The sequence below is a fragment of the Neurospora hispaniola genome (genome assembly GCF_033458365.1).
Source record: "Neurospora hispaniola strain FGSC 10403 chromosome Unknown B0T23scaffold_6, whole genome shotgun sequence".
NCBI classification, from domain to species: domain Eukaryota; kingdom Fungi; phylum Ascomycota; class Sordariomycetes; order Sordariales; family Sordariaceae; genus Neurospora; species Neurospora hispaniola.
In genome coordinates this window covers 3,264,727-3,280,355 of record NW_026944411.1, presented here as the reverse complement: position 1 = coordinate 3,280,355, position 15,629 = coordinate 3,264,727, and the positions used below count along the sequence as shown (strand labels likewise).

The 15,629-nt window shown below is 53.2% G+C and overlaps 4 protein-coding genes across 4 annotated transcripts; 3 read left to right on the top strand and 1 right to left on the bottom strand.

The window, feature by feature from the left end:
• The first annotated feature begins 216 nt into the window (after positions 1 to 216).
• On the top strand, positions 217 to 1,740 carry B0T23DRAFT_203724 (S-adenosyl-L-methionine-dependent methyltransferase). Its single transcript, XM_062833432.1, has 2 exons — positions 217 to 1,580; positions 1,637 to 1,740. The coding sequence occupies exons 1-2, from the start codon at positions 335 to 337 to the stop codon at positions 1,669 to 1,671; spliced, it is 1,281 nt and encodes a 426-aa protein (XP_062691246.1). The 5' UTR covers positions 217 to 334; the 3' UTR covers positions 1,672 to 1,740.
• A 949-nt stretch (positions 1,741 to 2,689) lies between these two features.
• On the top strand, positions 2,690 to 5,041 carry B0T23DRAFT_203733 (cytochrome P450). Its single transcript, XM_062833433.1, has 4 exons — positions 2,690 to 3,661; positions 3,715 to 3,778; positions 3,843 to 4,412; positions 4,549 to 5,041. The coding sequence occupies exons 1-4, from the start codon at positions 2,811 to 2,813 to the stop codon at positions 4,687 to 4,689; spliced, it is 1,626 nt and encodes a 541-aa protein (XP_062691245.1). The 5' UTR covers positions 2,690 to 2,810; the 3' UTR covers positions 4,690 to 5,041.
• A 402-nt stretch (positions 5,042 to 5,443) lies between these two features.
• B0T23DRAFT_422239 (uncharacterized protein) lies at positions 5,444 to 6,486 on the top strand (the record flags this gene model as incomplete). Its single annotated transcript, XM_062839795.1, has 2 exons — positions 5,444 to 5,645; positions 6,097 to 6,486. The coding sequence occupies exons 1-2, from the start codon at positions 5,493 to 5,495 to the stop codon at positions 6,484 to 6,486; spliced, it is 543 nt and encodes a 180-aa protein (XP_062691244.1). The 5' UTR covers positions 5,444 to 5,492.
• Positions 6,487 to 10,480: 3,994 nt separating this feature from the next.
• B0T23DRAFT_203673 (general substrate transporter) lies at positions 10,481 to 12,561 on the bottom strand. Its single transcript, XM_062833431.1, has 4 exons — positions 12,291 to 12,561; positions 12,107 to 12,232; positions 10,936 to 12,037; positions 10,481 to 10,859 (listed from the first exon to the last, which is right to left on the bottom strand). The coding sequence occupies exons 1-4, from the start codon at positions 12,458 to 12,460 to the stop codon at positions 10,680 to 10,682; spliced, it is 1,578 nt and encodes a 525-aa protein (XP_062691243.1). The 5' UTR covers positions 12,461 to 12,561; the 3' UTR covers positions 10,481 to 10,679.
• Positions 12,562 to 15,629: the final 3,068 nt, after the last annotated feature.

Here is a 15,629-nt window from a genome sequence, read left to right as displayed (position 1 = left end):
GCACGTTCCACAGAGAGTTGCTGCCATTGGCCAATCAAGCCCTTGCCTGCCTGTAGTGTCGTTAAAAATGGGGCCATGGCATCACTGCAGTGGGGCCGTGCACAAGCAGGGAAGGGCCTGTCTGGGGTGACATTCTGTGCAGCCACAGCACTTTTACACTAACAATTGCACTGTAACCAGTGATGATGTCTCTGACCACCACTAACCCTGAGCGTTTCGCAATTCATCCTGCCTGCTCCACTGAAAAAAAACAAACTGCCCAATCGAGACACTTGATGGCCTCTCTCTGTGACTCTCACCAGTCAACATCACACCCCAAAAATACCAAGCCACCATGTCCGACAACGACTCGATATCAGTCCGTATCTCGGACGATTGCCCTCCCGAGATCCAGCGCATGCTCACGGCCGCCTGGGCCCACGATGTCGACACAGTCAAGAAGCTGATCGACACGCCCGAAGTCGCCAGAGGCCAGGACCCCAAGACGGGCGAGTCGCCCCTGCACGCTGCCATCCGCTCATGCGGTGCTCCTTCCGAGGACGACACGCCCGAGGACCTCGAAAAGGCCAAGGCCACCGTGTCTGAGCTGCTCATGTGGGGTGCCATCTGGAACGATGTCGACAACAACAACGAGACTCCCGGCTGTGTGGCTGCCCGTCTCAACCGGCCTGAGCTGTACGAGCTCTGCGTCAATGCTGGTGTGAGGGCCGAGATGCTGTTTGGTCTGATGGATGGCTATGAGGCTTTGGACAGTGATGATGAGGAGATGGCCGAGGGTGAGGAGGCACAGGCTGAGGATGGCGAGGAGGCTCCCGAGCTGGTCGCCGCCGAAGAGGCAACTCAAACTGCTGAGGAAGAGACGCCCGCTGTCTTCCAGCCCCCTGCAGTCAACCTCGAGGAGCAAGTCACCAGCGACAAGTATCTGCGCTCTACTGTCGCCTACTCGGACGGTAAGCTGGTCGACGACGCCGGCAACGGTGTCATGATGGCCTGGGAAACCGACATTATGCGTCGCAGTGTTGACGCCCTGCTCCCCAACAAGGAGCCCGGCAAGAGGATCCTCAACATCGGCTTCGGCATGGGTATTATTGACGGCATGTTCGCCGAGACCAAGCCCGCCGTCCATCACATCATCGAGGCCCATCCCGAAGTCCTCGAGTACATCTCCACCCCCGAGTCCAAGTTCGATTCCACCTGGGAAGAGAGCGGTCCGGCTCCCGGTGCCTACAGAGTCTGGGAGGGCAAGTGGCAGCAGATTGGACTGCAGCTCCTGGAAGAGGGCCATGTCTACGATGCCATCTACTTTGACACCTTCGGCGAGGACTACGGCCAGCTGCGCATGTTCTTCACCGAGTACATACCTGGTCTGCTGGACTCCAACGGCATCTTTGGTTTCTTCAATGGACTGGGAGCCGATCGCCAAATTTGCTACGATGTCTACACCAAGGTTGCCGAGATGCACCTGGCTGACGCCGGTCTGGACGTGGAGTGGAAGGAGATTCCCGTGGACATGAAGGAGCTGGCTGAGGCCGACAAGGACGGCTGGGAGGGTGTGAAGAGGAGGTACTGGACTCTTGATAGTAAGTACCCGACGTTTAGCTTCTGTTGTTTTGGACCCCTTGCTAATATTTCACAGCATACCGCTTGCCTGTGTGCACGTTCCTCGGATAACCTTCTTGTTTCTTTTCTCTTTTCGAAATATCAAAAGCCGCGATACCCATTCTCTACCGTTGAATCTTTACCGTCCCGCATTCCCGTGCCATCCCTCCCGGTTCTTGTCCGTTGCCCACGTCGAGATGTTGCTCTAATCACCCACACACGCAAACTCGATTTTTTCCCTTGTCTAGTGTACTTCCGATAAAAACACGCTCCTTCATGCGAACAACACACCATGGTCGCCGGCTCCACCACGACCAACCCAAAGTCCCGGGATTTGTTCCGCTTCGACTTAGCATCCACCCTAGGAGTAGTGATGGTCCCTTCATCCACCAACAGACTTTTCTCCCTCCACAGCCCGGCCAATGTTGTGTAACCTCGCCACGATAGTGTACGCGACTGTCGCCTTGATAAGCATATGCACCCTCACTCGCATTGATGCCGGAGGGGCAGCATCTTATGATAAATGTAACCGTCCCTATCATCACTGGACTGTTCGGATTGCAATCAGCGACACCTCTACAGATATCTTCATGTCGTCAGTGTATGAAAGCTTATTCTTTCGACAAGCCGGTACCCGAGACACCCTAGGCACGGTCCGCGCCTCCCCGTGCCTGATTTGATCAAACATGTGTCGCTGTCGACATTTTGCGCACTATCAGAAAAACCTCCACCTCTTGAAGGAAGCTAGGAAAAACCATCGCTGCTTTACAAGGCTCGATGAATAGATTGAGACGAATCATTGCAAAAGCGCGTGGGGTGCAAACCCCGGCAACAGTACCGAGCGATGATCAACCGGCTGGATTGGCCAGTTGCTTGTGGTGGACCAAATGGTTCAAGTCTAGACAAGCTTTGAGGTTTCGTTCGTGCAACCATCGTCAGGGTCCGAACTCCACTACACTACTACCCTAGAGATACCGCACATTCATCCGACTTGATGCGGCTACACTACCCAATACTAATGACATCCGGAATGCTGTTTGCTACACAGAACAAGTGCCGGACGGGTGAAGGTCGAGCTTGTGAAGAGGAAAAAGGTTCGTGATGGATCTTTGATAAGAAGGGCATATAAAGTATGGCCGCTCTCCCTTCATTGTCTCTGGGCCGACTTCCTCCAGCACAGAGACGACTCCAAAGTCAATAGGTTGCTCAGCATGACTCTCCCCACGAAGGCCTCCCTCGGGGGCTTCTTCGACCCTTCTCATCTCACAAATGCATCTCCCAAGGCCATCCTCCTCGCCATCTTCTCCTTTCTCATTGTCTACTACATCACCTCCTCCATCATTGCCTGGTACCGCCTGCGTCACTTTGACGGCCCATGGCTCGGCAAATTCTCGTACCTCTGGATCTTCAACATCATCCACTCGGGCCAAATGGGTGAAGCGGCCCACGCCGCCCAAGACAAGTACGGCGGCGTCGAGCCCGGCTACCCTTCCACCGTGCGCATTGGCCCCTCGGACCTCATCACCACCGAGCTCGACCTGATTCGGCGCATGTCCGGTGCGCGCTCGCGCTATACCCGCTCCGACTGGTACAAACTGAACCGCCTCGATCCCTATGATGACAACATGTTCAGCACCACTTCCACTACCTACCACGACAAGCTCAAGAGCAAGATGGCTCCCGGCTACGCGGGCAGGGATAACACCGGCGTGGAGAAGGACATTGCCCATGTGATTAGCAAACTGGTCGACAAGATCAGAGCCAAGTATGCGGCGCCCAAGGGGTCCACGTCACCAGCGGGAAGGGAGATGCTGGAATTTGGCCAGATGGCGCAGTACTTTACGCTTGATGTCATTTGCAAGACGGCGTTCCAGGTCGAGTTTGATCATATCACCAAGGAGGAGGACGTGTTTGGGTACATCTACATGGTCCACAATTTGGTTTATGGTAATGCCATGGGTGCGACGATTCCGATTATCGGGAAGATTCTGAGTAATCCCCTGTTCTTGAAGATCTTTGGTCCGACGACAAAAGATGCCAGGGGAATGGGCTTGATTATGAAGTGGGTTTCTGTCCTTGTCTCGACTTGTTGGAAAGACGACTGACAGGAAACAGGGTCGCTCGAGAAATCGTCGCAAAACGCTTTGCTCCAGATGCCAAAGACCAGCAGGACATGCTCGTAAGTCTTCTTCCTCTCCTCTTCCTCCTCCTCCCCCCATTGACCATTTCCAAAACATCATCAGGGCTCCTTCATCCGCCGCGGCCTCACCCAGCGCCAATGCGAGACCGAATCCATCTTCCAGATCCTCGCCGGCTCCGACACCACCGCCACCGGCATCCGCTCCGGCCTGCTCTACCTCTGCTCCAACCCGCGCGCCTACACGCGTCTGCAGCGTGAAATCGACGAACGCATCGTGTCCGGTCTCATCTCTTCTCCATGCATCACCAACGCCGAATCTCTTGCCTTCCCCTATCTCCAAGCAGTAATCTACGAGTCCCTACGCATGCGCCCACCCTTTGATGGACTCCCCTTCAAGATCGTCCCACCCGAGGGCGATTATACCCGCGATGGAAGGTTCATCCCCGGTGGAACCAAGATCACGGCTACGTTTGGCGCGATGCAGAGGAACAAGGAGGTGTTTGGTGTCGACAGTGATATCTGGAGACCGGAGAGGTGGTTGGAGGAGGAGGGGTGTGATGCGGAACACAGGAGGGAGATGAAGAGCGTGGTGGAGATGGTGTTTGGGTATGGGAGGTGGCAGTGCGCGGGCAAGATGGTGGCCATGTTGGAGTTGAATAAGATTTTCTGCCAGGTACGTTTTCTTTTTCGTTTCGTCTTCTTTTGTTCTTGAGTTGCCGGAAAGAAAGGATAATCGTCGGGCAATGGAAAGAGTCGCGGGGTCCGCAACAAAGGAGTCACAAGAACATGCTAACAAGATGCGCAAACAGCTCATGCGGAACTTTGACTTCCAGATCGCCAACCCTACACAACCGTGGAAGAGTCGCAACTATCACATCTTTTTCCATGACGACTTTTATCTGACTGTTACGGACAGGCACAGCAAGACGGAGGACGAGAAGTCAGGCTAGGCGTCTGTCGAGAAGTTTCAAATAAGCAAAATGACAAGTTGACTTGTTCTCATCATGCCGACGTCCCGGACGTAGGGAGTTACGATCTGGGCTTTGGCATCTTTGCCTGTGCTGCTTCCTGATTGTGTGGCTGGTGTTGGTCCATGGTGCGTGTCTCTTCACACACACGTCACGCTGAAGTTCACGAATTATCTTCAACTTTTCGCTTGGTCGACGGGTTGCCTCAAATGGCAGAACACGCCGAGGTTCTTTCTGTCATTTGCCATTGTCTGGTTAGGAGCACCTGCACAGCTGGATCCACATCAACACCGATGTCATCTGTCCCTCACTGTTCAGCCTCCAAATGGGGACCTATGGCCATAGCTCCGCAAGCTCTCCTCAGCTTGCAGTTCCGTTCAAGGACAAGCCCTATGATCCTTTCACCAATATCTGGTGCACAACTGTTAGTGCTCACAGACCTCGTAACTCCCGCCCGAGTTCCCCCTCATATCCCCGTCTTCCCAACCCCTCAGACAATGACGTCCACTCTCCGTACATGCTTTCCAGACACCGCCGTCAAAATGACATCTTCAGTCCATGCTTCTCCCTCCACATTGACGTCTCTATATGATGGCGACCGTCTCTCTCTCTTATAATTCATCCCGCCACGAATTGCGTGCTCTCTGCCTTTCGTTCTCCTTTCTTCTTCCTTAGACTTTCGTCTAATGCATCATCAGTCTCATCACGAACACCAACAACATCACGAACAACACCACGAACACCAACAACATCACGAACAGCACCACGAACAGCATCATCACAACATGCCGCAGCACGGAAAGAAGCAGGTGCACCAGGAGAACGTTGGTCACCAACCGCACCACATGAGGCATGAGGGCGAGCAGGAACCCGGATACACCGATCTCGCTTTGGAGGAGGGTCATGATTTGATTTACCGCGCTGAGGAGGAGGCTCATGTATGTTGACCATCTCTGTATCTGCGTTGCTGCCGGTTTCCTTTTTCGTTTACCCCTCCAAGCCCATTGCATCTCCGAGTTGATCGATCTTGGATATATCTTTGACCCATCCACACATTGTCTTCTTCTTCCTTCCCTTCTTTTCCTTTCACCCTCTCATTTTGTTTCATTTTTTTGCCATCTTTCTTTCCACCCTCTGTCCTACCTCTTTTTTTCCACCACGTTTTCTCTCCCTCTTTTGTTCTTTTCTCCTCTTCTATCCACTACCTCTCTCCACCCCCTTTTTCCTTCGACACTCCTCCTCCATCCTCCGTTTCCTTCCACCGTTTCTTTTTTCCACCTCCTTCCCACCCAGCCTCTCTCTCCCCCCCCTCTTTCTACCGCTCGCACAAACACCCCATTCCCCTCCCATCCCCATTCCCATGAACAATACTAACCCCCTGCCACAAAGATGCACGACGACGAGAAAAACATGCCAAAATCCGCTGGCGCCACCAGCGGCCCCGGCATGATGACCAAAGACATGAAAGCCAAAATGATGATGCCCGAGGGTTCAGCGACCTCGGAAAACATGCCGCAGGGCGGTTCCTCTAGCATGGGCATGGGCTCCTCTGGTATGGGCTCCTCTGGTATGGGCTCCTCTGGTATGGGTGGTACGGGCCAGCAGCAGCAGCAGCAGCAATCCAGCGGTAGTGGTAGCAGTGGAGGAGGAGGAGGAGGAATGGGACATAAAATGACGGAGGAGATGAAGAAGGGAATGGAAGGCGTGGGGAAGAAGATGGAAGGGATGAAGGAGGGGATGAAGGAGGGGATGGGGATGGGAGGTGGGTCGAAGAAGTGAAATGCAGAGGGTACTGGTGAAGTACCTGGAGGGGTGGAGGGGGAGGGACGGCTAGAAAGGGGGGAAGGAAAAGGGGGGGAAGGAAAGGGAGGGGAGGAAGGAAAGAGAGGGGATACCGAGGGGGAAAGAGGAAAACAGGGACGAGGAAAAGAGGATGATGATGAGACAGATTGGGAGGGGGCGGGGTTGTGGGCTTTGGTGTTGGGTGGTGGTTGATGAATTGTCTGGTCTGTCTACCTACCTCTGAGGGGGGGAAAACCAGAAGAATAGTAGGAAAGAGGTCTGTATGGATAGTGTTTTGTTGTATGTATATGTTTGAATGTAAGTGTTCGATGAAATAAGATGTGGAAAGGCTTTTGGAGGTTTTCATGTTTCCTCATGTTGATCATGGCCCAAGTGTCGACCTGAGTCTTTTGACGGACTGTGCCGGCCACAGGTCAAGATAGTCCGGTCCGGTCTTTGGGTGATACGATGGAGGGTAAGCGCACTTCTCTAGGGCAATGTACACGTTCCTTCCTGTTACATATTTTCCTGTCAACAAATTATCGGGGTAATGCACGGCACGGAGCCCTGGCTGTACCTTTCATTCCACCCAGAGATCCAGGAATGACGAAGAAACAGCTGTACTTGCCGATAGCAAATAGCTCAAGAACTACAGCCCCAACATCTGGATACAACAATGAAGCCAGCGTTAACTTCGAAGTCTAGTAGGGTAGTCAGTGAACTATTTCCGCAAACACCCTCTACAACTCGGTACCTATTCATGTTGGCTCCGCAACACCAACCAGATAAATCGAACGTGGTCCCGAATCAGCAGGCACCGGGCCGCTGGTGGCTCAGCTCATCTTATCGTCGCAGCGGGATCGATGCTACCTACCTGGTACAGTCTCTATGTAAATCATGTACCTCATGTACCTGTCGATTGTGTGATGTAACCCGCGAGCCTAGTGAAGAGCTCATGCACTCCTCAGGGGTAACTGACCACGTCTCTCTTATCGAAGTCTTTGGTGTCTGCTTTCAGTGAGGTGCCATAAAGGAAGTGAGGTGCTCTTTGCGGCTACGGAAAATGGGGCTGTAGTACTTCATCGCTCGGTTTGAGATGAAGGTTGTACTCTGTAAACGCGCGCGGTTGGTGATGTTGCACGGCTGGGTTCCATGTAACCTCACGGTTTCTCGGAAGAATATGATGTTCGGGTAGGCGTGGTTTGGTATGCTCTGGTAAGTGAATGACTGGTTGGCTGTTGAAGAGTTCACTCACTTTGTTTCTCATGGAAGACATCACCCTACAACGAGCAGACAGTCCTTCGTCTCCTTACCACCCCTTCTCCTTGGACTCAATCTAGAATATCCTCCTCCTCCTAAAGAACAGTCCAGAAATACGATTTCTCCAACTGGACTCCATCTTTGACACCGCCGGACTCGAAGTCTTCGCTATCCGTCCATCTAGCCCTGTGTAGTCTCCCGCCATCTCCAATTCCTGACCGTCTCGTCATCGCCATGTCCCCTGAAACCTGCATGAACCTTGTGGTACGTACCTCTACCTGAGATACGGTGGTACTTCCACCTAGGGTCTCCATCTGGGACCAACCAGGATGCATTTAACCGGTCCATTCCCCGAGTTTCCGATGGATCTAGGTAGTCTGCTCTAGCCCATTTATGGGCCAAATTTCGTGCCCCTTAATATGATGGCTCGTATCAGTGTCCAAAGGGCCGGGTCCCTGGGGGCGTACAGTAGACGCTCTGATGTCCACTGTCCAGTGACTCGTGTGCGATAGTAGGTAAGGTACCTTCCCGTACGTTCCGCGTTCATATAGGTTGTCAGGCTTCCAGGCCTTAGGGTAAGACTGGCTTGAAATCTAGGTAGTCTCTTGCGCTGACTCCAGGTGTCACTCCTTGGGCAGCCCTTGTGTGTCCCGGGCTCCCAAGTCCCAACAGAACTCCTAGAGATACTTATGTACCTCTATGCATCTTACCTACCTCTAATTCTGGGCCCTACCTGATGTTCGTTATTCCATGGTAATGGGGGATTACTAGAATTGTAGGTACCTCTAGTTACACCTACCAGTGCATGTACCTACCTCTAATCGTGGGATGGCGCTCACTCGTCTCTTCCCAGCCGTTGGTCTTTCCTTTTTAAAACGCCACTTACCTACCACTTCACTTGGGGTTCAAGTGCATGGTGCCTACATCCACCTACAGTCTTACACAGTACCCTTTCTCATCCGTGGACAGGTACCTTTTCCTCGCGCCGATGTCGTTGACCTGTGGTGTTTGGGAATGTGGAATCCGATGGTCGTTGGCAACAGTGTGCTCTGACTTTGCCCCTCTAGGATTCCTGAATGAATCAGTGTCCGTTTTGGACATCCTCGCCTGACCAAGCGAGCAGTTCTGTCCAGTCCATCTAGGTTAGTCTAGATCAGTCTGGCACTCTGTCAAGTCTGGTGACGGGTGAAGGGGGGGCAACATCTGTTTGTTTGGACGTTGAGTCTGGGACTATCGATCCAGTCTGGACTTGACTAGACTTGGAGATCTGAAGTGGCTGGAGTGATCATTGATTGGCAGCGTTCGGGAATTGGGTGACAGAATGGGCAGTGAGTGAAGTGGCAAATGAATTTGACATCCGTCGGCGAGTGAGGTAATCTTGGGGTCCAGTCTGGACACGCTGGATTCGCTGTCTCTAGAGCCTAGTCTAGAAGCCTATAGGTGTGTGGCAATAGCAGTGGCCGGTTTGGATCGTGATAGGTATCTATCTCTGTTAGCAATGAGCAGGGCATATCCTGACGATTGACAAATCCTTCTATCGTCTCTTCTTCATCGCCCATTTGCTGAAAAGAAAGTAACTATCCAAGAAACGAAGGAGTGAAATGCAGCGGCCCTACGATAGCACGATCGGGCCCCAACCTTTGCCAAACGTCTCGTGCTTTAGGTTCTCTTCCGACCGAACAGCCGGAACGGGCGAGTGTCTTGCCCAAGTTGCCTCCGTTCAGATGGGCTCTTTTTCAATTCCAATCCCTCCTTCTCTGGTTTCCCACGTCCCTAACGCAACTGCTGCTACAACCCGTTCCTCACGTATTCCTAAAATGCAGCTTCATCTTCCCCACCTCTCCACGTCTTCTATGTGCCTTTTGTTCCTCGTGCTTCATTTACATATCTGTAGACATACTTTACTCCCCGTCCTCGTCCCTCAACTACACGCTTTTCCATTCATCCAACAAGCAACCTATCCATGTCCCCATGCCGTTGTTCCCGAGATCTTCCTGTCGATGTTTCCTCAGACATACAGACGGATAGGAAAGCAAGTACCTCTGTAATATCACGTCTAGGTACGGGCCCAGCGTAGGTACGAACTTACCCGGAATCCAAGCCAAGCCAAGCAAGCCAAGACCCATTCACGACTGATGTTGTAGATCCAATCCGGCTAAATACGCCGAACATTCTCTGCATTAGCTTCTAAATCTCTCTGTCTCTCAATCTACCAGCCAGTACGGGTACCCGGAGTGCGGTTACGAGGACAGCCATTGGTCCGGGTCAATTCCCTTTTTCTCACACGCTATACATCTCCTTCCTTTCCTTCCCTCCTCTTCCCTTCTTTCCCAAGTTTCCACTGATGGGAAAGGTGGACTGGAGAAACCCGCTGAGAAAAGGCACTGCCAATTTGAACTCGCCCCCACGACCTAGTGCATGTGCTGAGCTGGCGCCGCATTTTGGTGTAGCAGCGGGTTGTCAAACACCGGTCGTTGCGATCTCCGTTGTTTCCACTTCCACGTAGGTAGCTGTGCAAAAAAGATGAAGCCATCGCCAACCTTTGTTGCTCCCGCTGTAGGAAACAGGCACAACAAGCAAGAAAGCACAACAAGATAGTAAAAAGTTGCAGCAACAATTGCCATTATCGTATTCTTTCCAAACGATAACAACAAAGAGGGTATAATAACGCGTTCCTTTGCCAAGGATATTCCAGTCTTTCCCTTTCCCTCCCGTTCCTTTCCTTCGCTTCCCAGTGACTCTCGTCATCCCGTCATCGACGTCTCCATTCATCCACATCGTGTAGGTGTAAACAGATAAACAAAAATATTAACATATAAACTTCATATCATAACCCTTTGCAAAGCAAGTACAAGCAAGACGGCACTCAAAATCCAGCTAGCCAACGGGCGACTTGTCTGTTCCACCAAAGAGCAGGAAGAGAGGACAGTTTAAGCAGCAGACTTGCCCTCGTGCTCGTGAATCTCCACCTCCTTCTCGACCTGGTGAATGTCGATGTGGGCAACATCCGCCTCATCGCCATCAATGACCTTGGCGAGCTCCTCGAGCGTGGGGCCCTTGGTCTCGACGTACATGAAGAAGACGAAGACGAACTCGGCGGCGATCCAGCACTGTTTTGTCACCATGTCAGTATTTATTGCTGGCAGCAAGAGAAGATAGAAGGAAAAAGGGGGACTAAAAACTCACAGTGTAAATAAGATAAAGCTTCCACGAGTGATCAGGACCAAAGTAATCAAACGCAACAGGGTTAGCATAAGTATTGAGCGTCAGCGCGCACTGCACCGACATGTTCATGACCATCAACCCCTTGCCGCGGAGTCGGTAAGGGAGCACCTCGATGGCGTAGCCGACCAGCAACCCGGACCACGCAAGCGAGTAGAAGATGCCGAACAGCCAAATAAAGAAGATCATGGCCTTGTCGGCGCCCTTGAGGCGGTGCTCGCCGTAGAGACCGGCTGTCAGCGTCCAGATGACAAAGGTGCCGCACATGCCGCCCGTGGAAGCAAGGAAGGCAAGACGACGGCCGAGCTTGTCGACGAGTAGCGCCATGGTGACGGACACGATGAGGGCGAGACCGGTCTGCCCGGCGGAGAGACCGAGTTTGGCGGTGGAGTCGGTGACGCCGGCGGTCTCGTACAGCTTGGAGGAGTAGTTGGAGATGATGGCGTTGCCGGACCACTGGGAGAAGAAGCCGAGCGAGAGGAGGATGGCGAGGCGGTAGCGGTTGCCGCGGGTCTTGAAGAAGTCGAGGTAGCTGCTGTTCTTGGTTGATTCCATCTCGAGGCGGATGGTCTCCTTGATCTCGCGGAACTCGAACTGAACGGTAGGGTGGTTGGGGTCGCCGTTGGCGTGGTACTTGGCGAGAATGTGGAGGGCCTCGTCGTGCTTGTCCTTGGCGATGAGGAAACGGGGAGACTCGGGAACCCACCAGATACCGAGAAGCTGGATGATGGAGGGGAAAGCCTGGAGCAGGGCGGGAATGCGCCATGACCAGTCGTTGTTGATGTAGTTAGTGCCAAAGGCCAGCCAGGAGACGACAAGGGCACCAACGTTCCACAAGCAGTTGTAGATGGTGGTGAGACGGGCGCGGTGCTGAGGATGGGCGAGCTCGGTAAGAAGCATGGGGGAGGCGATCTGGGCGAGGGAGTTGCCAAAGCCGAGCATGGTGCGGCCGCCCATAAATGTATCGAGGTTCTTGGCGGTGGCCTGGAGGACGGCACCGACGATCATGATAACGCAGCCGATGATGATGGGGGTTTTGCGGCCGAAGTTGTCGGTAAGGATGGGGCTGTATAGTGAGGGTATCGAGTCAGTTTCATCGAATCTGCCATGTGTTGCAATCCTCGTGAAGACTTACACAAAGGGGATGGAGCCAATGGAACCAATCTGGTAGAGAGCACCGAGCAGACCAAGCTCGGATCCTCGCGGGTCGCCAAAGTACTTAATCCAGGTCTCGAAGTTCTGCACCGAGTTGAAGAACATGCTGTGGGGAAGATAAGCGTCAGCAAGTTGTGCTTCTTGGATGTATCGAATTCCCTTACCCATCGTAACCGGTGGTGGCCGAAGCAATGCAAAGAATGAAGGCGTAAAAGTAGAGCTTGCGAAGGCCGGGGTCCTTCTTCCAGTCAACCCTCTCAAACTGAGGAGCCTCCTCTTGTATCTGATTGAGATCGACGGCCTGAGCCACGGGCTTCTTGTTGAAGATGCCCATTTTGAATGTGATGATGTTGTCTTGTCTGGGTCGAATGATACAGCTGGTCCGTTCCCCTGAGACAAGTGGAGGAGAGGCTGATGGGGAAAAGGAAAGACACACAACCAGGCGTCAGGTCATATGGGGGAGGGAATGGGGGTTATATAACAAGCTGGTGGTAGCTTTGACATTTGACGGATTCGAATGGTTCATCCATACGGAGAATGACCCAGACGGGCAGCCGGACCGGGAGCGTCTTCCCATGCATGCTGCTGAGTACGTACCAAGGAGGATTAGCTTGGAGATTTTGGGAGTGTACATTGACAGGTACTGTGTAGCCAGGGGTCAGGGGGTGGGCAACCATCAGGCAGGGGGTGGGAAAGGGAAAGGGAAAACCAGACCATTCAGAACCAGTCAGGACGAGCCAAACAGCTGCACCAAAGCTTAACCAATCCAACATCTTGGCCGGCCGCCGCCTCCACGAGTCTCCGCTTCCGGCTGTTGGTGTGGTGTCTTTAGAGGCTGCCTTTCCTGGGGTAGTGCCAAGGGACTAGACTTAGCACACAGGCTAGGTTACTCCATCCCCGATGCTTGAGTTGGGTGGTTCATGAAAGAAGGTTGTTGTCGTCGACCCGGATCACCGCTTGTGAAATCTAGGGTTGCGGGTTTCCGGTAGCTTGCCATTCCCAGTCGAATCCAGGCCAAGCACCAGCAGTCAAGGGTGTTCAGGGAGAGAGTGAAGTCAAAAAGTGTCTTCCACTCTCACATGCCGTATGTAGTGTACATATCCCTGTGTGGGGAACACGGTGGATGTAACCTCTCCTCCCCGACCTTCCCCAACTTTTGTGGCCTGGCTTACTCCACCTCCACAATCGTCACCCCGGTCTGCCCCCAGTGTGTCCCTTTCTGGCCCAGTGTCTTTCCTCCTCGTTTTCCGTTGCCGAGCACAAGTTCATCGTAAGTTTGGAGCAGAACTTTGAACGAGCGTTGGCTTGACGGCTGGCTCTTGTTCTCCATGGTCTCCAAAGTCTCTAGAATTCACTGTCGGGACAACCACCTCAAGGCCACAAGGAGCTATCATGGTAGAGCAAGAAGAATCTGGCATCCCCATCTTGGGTTCATACACTAGATGACCCGTCGTAGCATTGGGCAAGGACATGGACCGGTTCTGCTGCGACTTTGACTGCTGTCGTGCCTGTGTACCGAAACTCGACCACATTCGAGACAGTGCAACTCGACGAACAACGGCACAGGTATAAGCGAGTCCAGTGGTAGTGAACGGTGAATCGAATGGCTGTTTTGGAACGGCCAACCAGACGACAGCGGCATAGGCGGACCGAATCTGCCATGGCACATCAGCCAGGTCTCGCCAAGCGGATGCATCAGATGTGTGTTCGAGTTCGGTGGCGTTTGTCGAGGCGTCTTTATCTTCTGTCTTTTTGAGGATGTACTTTGCTCGACCCTATGGCGGGCGCCGTCCCGATGAATACTCACATTGAGGTTTTCCTCCGGGTCGAGTATCTCGCGGTGCCGGATATGACCTGTACGGGCGCGGCACACAACGACCAACGCCGCCGTAGAATGATATAGTCACGGGGCGCGATCCGGGTCGAACGGGCCCAATGTTGCCGTGTTTTTGCCGGCCTGGTCTGGAGGGTTTCGTGCCTCGCCTGCTCGCTTGCTCAACCAACTGCATCAGTATTTGCCAGCGACGGGCACCGACATGGACTAGCTATGCCTCCCGCGGCGGCGCGTATTGCCATGTTTAAGCTATTTTTCAATATCAGGCAGAATGTAGAAATCTGGGATGTCCCTTGCTTGTTAGATCTAGGACGTCCCACGTCGGGACAGGATGTACTGCGTAGATTGAGCATGCTGATCCGCTTGACAGGTCATGCTACTGCAGATGAAGTGCGATGCGGAAAGTAGTTATGTACACTACTCGACGCTAGACGCTTCACGATAGCAGGCCTACAGTGGGCTACAGCGGGAATCACACACGGCTTGTGACGGCGTCGAGGTGTGGTACAACCGGAGATTTGTGATTCTGGATCTCAAGGGGCCAGGGTCGTCGGCCGTTCCAGCGTACACAGGATCCAATTGATCATCAGATGGCATCGCCGTGGATGTTGGTCGAGATGGCGGCAACGGCGAAGATGGTGTATCCTATAGGTGACCATGATGCGGATTTCTCAATTGTCGGCAAGAGAGCCGCATGGTATGCACGCCCAGCTCATCGAGACTTTGTGACTTGTGGGGAATCCTGAACGACGCCACCACGTTTCACTTGGGAAGTAGTTTACTGCGTGGGGTTCAGAAGGGAGGTCAACCGACATGTGAGCAGGCGAGCCTGACAGGTGGACAGGAAGGATTTTCCGCAAACCCGGCCCAAGAAGCGCCACAGAAGGCCGCCAGCGAGAGGCAGCTGCCGGTAGGCTACCGAACACTGTTGTTGAGACAGTGTTAGCCTTCATCTGGTGATCACGAGATCCGGGTCTTGACCGTATCAAGACAAGCATGTTTGCTTCTTCGAGCTCTCACCCCAATTCCCCAGCTCCCCAGGTTTTCTTTCCCCAGCTTCCCCAGCTCTCCCCAAGCTGCCAGCCAGCAATACCCCAGAACATCGGATCAGACGAGGACAGTGCGCGATGTACCTCTGTCATGAAGGGAGGGTGGGAGCAAGGGAAGATTATCCGTCTTGGCACGCATTTAGCCTGAAGTGCCCCTTGGCCGTTGATGGCGAGGCATGTTGACGAATGGGCGATGCTTTTGCCTTTTGGAGGTGAACGATGTTGGTCTTGGCTTTTTTTCCGTCTGAGGCCCAGCCGCGACATCGTTGGTTTTCCATGCTCGCAGATTCGGGACGAGGACCGACAATTTCTGGTTATTCTTCTGAGAGTAAATTTGACGATGATGGAGTGTGGACTCCACGAGTGGTCCAGTGATGGACGAAGGGCAATGGACATTGAACTGGAACTCTTTCCGGCCGAGGGAACAAGACCGAGTGGATCGTGGATAAACACGCCAAACACGCGGCTATCCACTGTAGCTTCCCCACCTCATCGGCAGTGAACGTTGGCGATGGATGATGGCATTATGGTATCATGGTCTCTGACACTCGCGGTGTCCGACTCCACTGTAGACAGAAAAATAAACAGGATGAACCGTACGGTGAAGATCAAGTAAACAA

Excerpts from the sequence above, each read along its gene's own strand:
- B0T23DRAFT_203724 (XM_062833432.1), top strand. The coding sequence starts at position 335 with ATGTCCGACAACGACTCGATATCAGTCCGTATCTCGGACGATTGCCCT. Across the intron at positions 1,581-1,636 it reads GAGGTACTGGACTCTTGATA|CATACCGCTTGCCTGTGTGC; the intron begins GTAAGTACCCGA and ends AATATTTCACAG.
- B0T23DRAFT_203733 (XM_062833433.1), top strand. The coding sequence starts at position 2,811 with ATGACTCTCCCCACGAAGGCCTCCCTCGGGGGCTTCTTCGACCCTTCT. Across the intron at positions 3,662-3,714 it reads GGAATGGGCTTGATTATGAA|GGTCGCTCGAGAAATCGTCG; the intron begins GTGGGTTTCTGT and ends GACAGGAAACAG. Across the intron at positions 4,413-4,548 it reads TGAATAAGATTTTCTGCCAG|CTCATGCGGAACTTTGACTT; the intron begins GTACGTTTTCTT and ends ATGCGCAAACAG.
- B0T23DRAFT_203673 (XM_062833431.1), bottom strand. The coding sequence starts at position 12,460 with ATGGGCATCTTCAACAAGAAGCCCGTGGCTCAGGCCGTCGATCTCAAT. Across the intron at positions 12,233-12,290 it reads GCCACCACCGGTTACGATGG|CATGTTCTTCAACTCGGTGC; the intron begins GTAAGGGAATTC and ends TCTTCCCCACAG. Across the intron at positions 10,860-10,935 it reads AGCTTTATCTTATTTACACT|TGCTGGATCGCCGCCGAGTT; the intron begins GTGAGTTTTTAG and ends GTGACAAAACAG.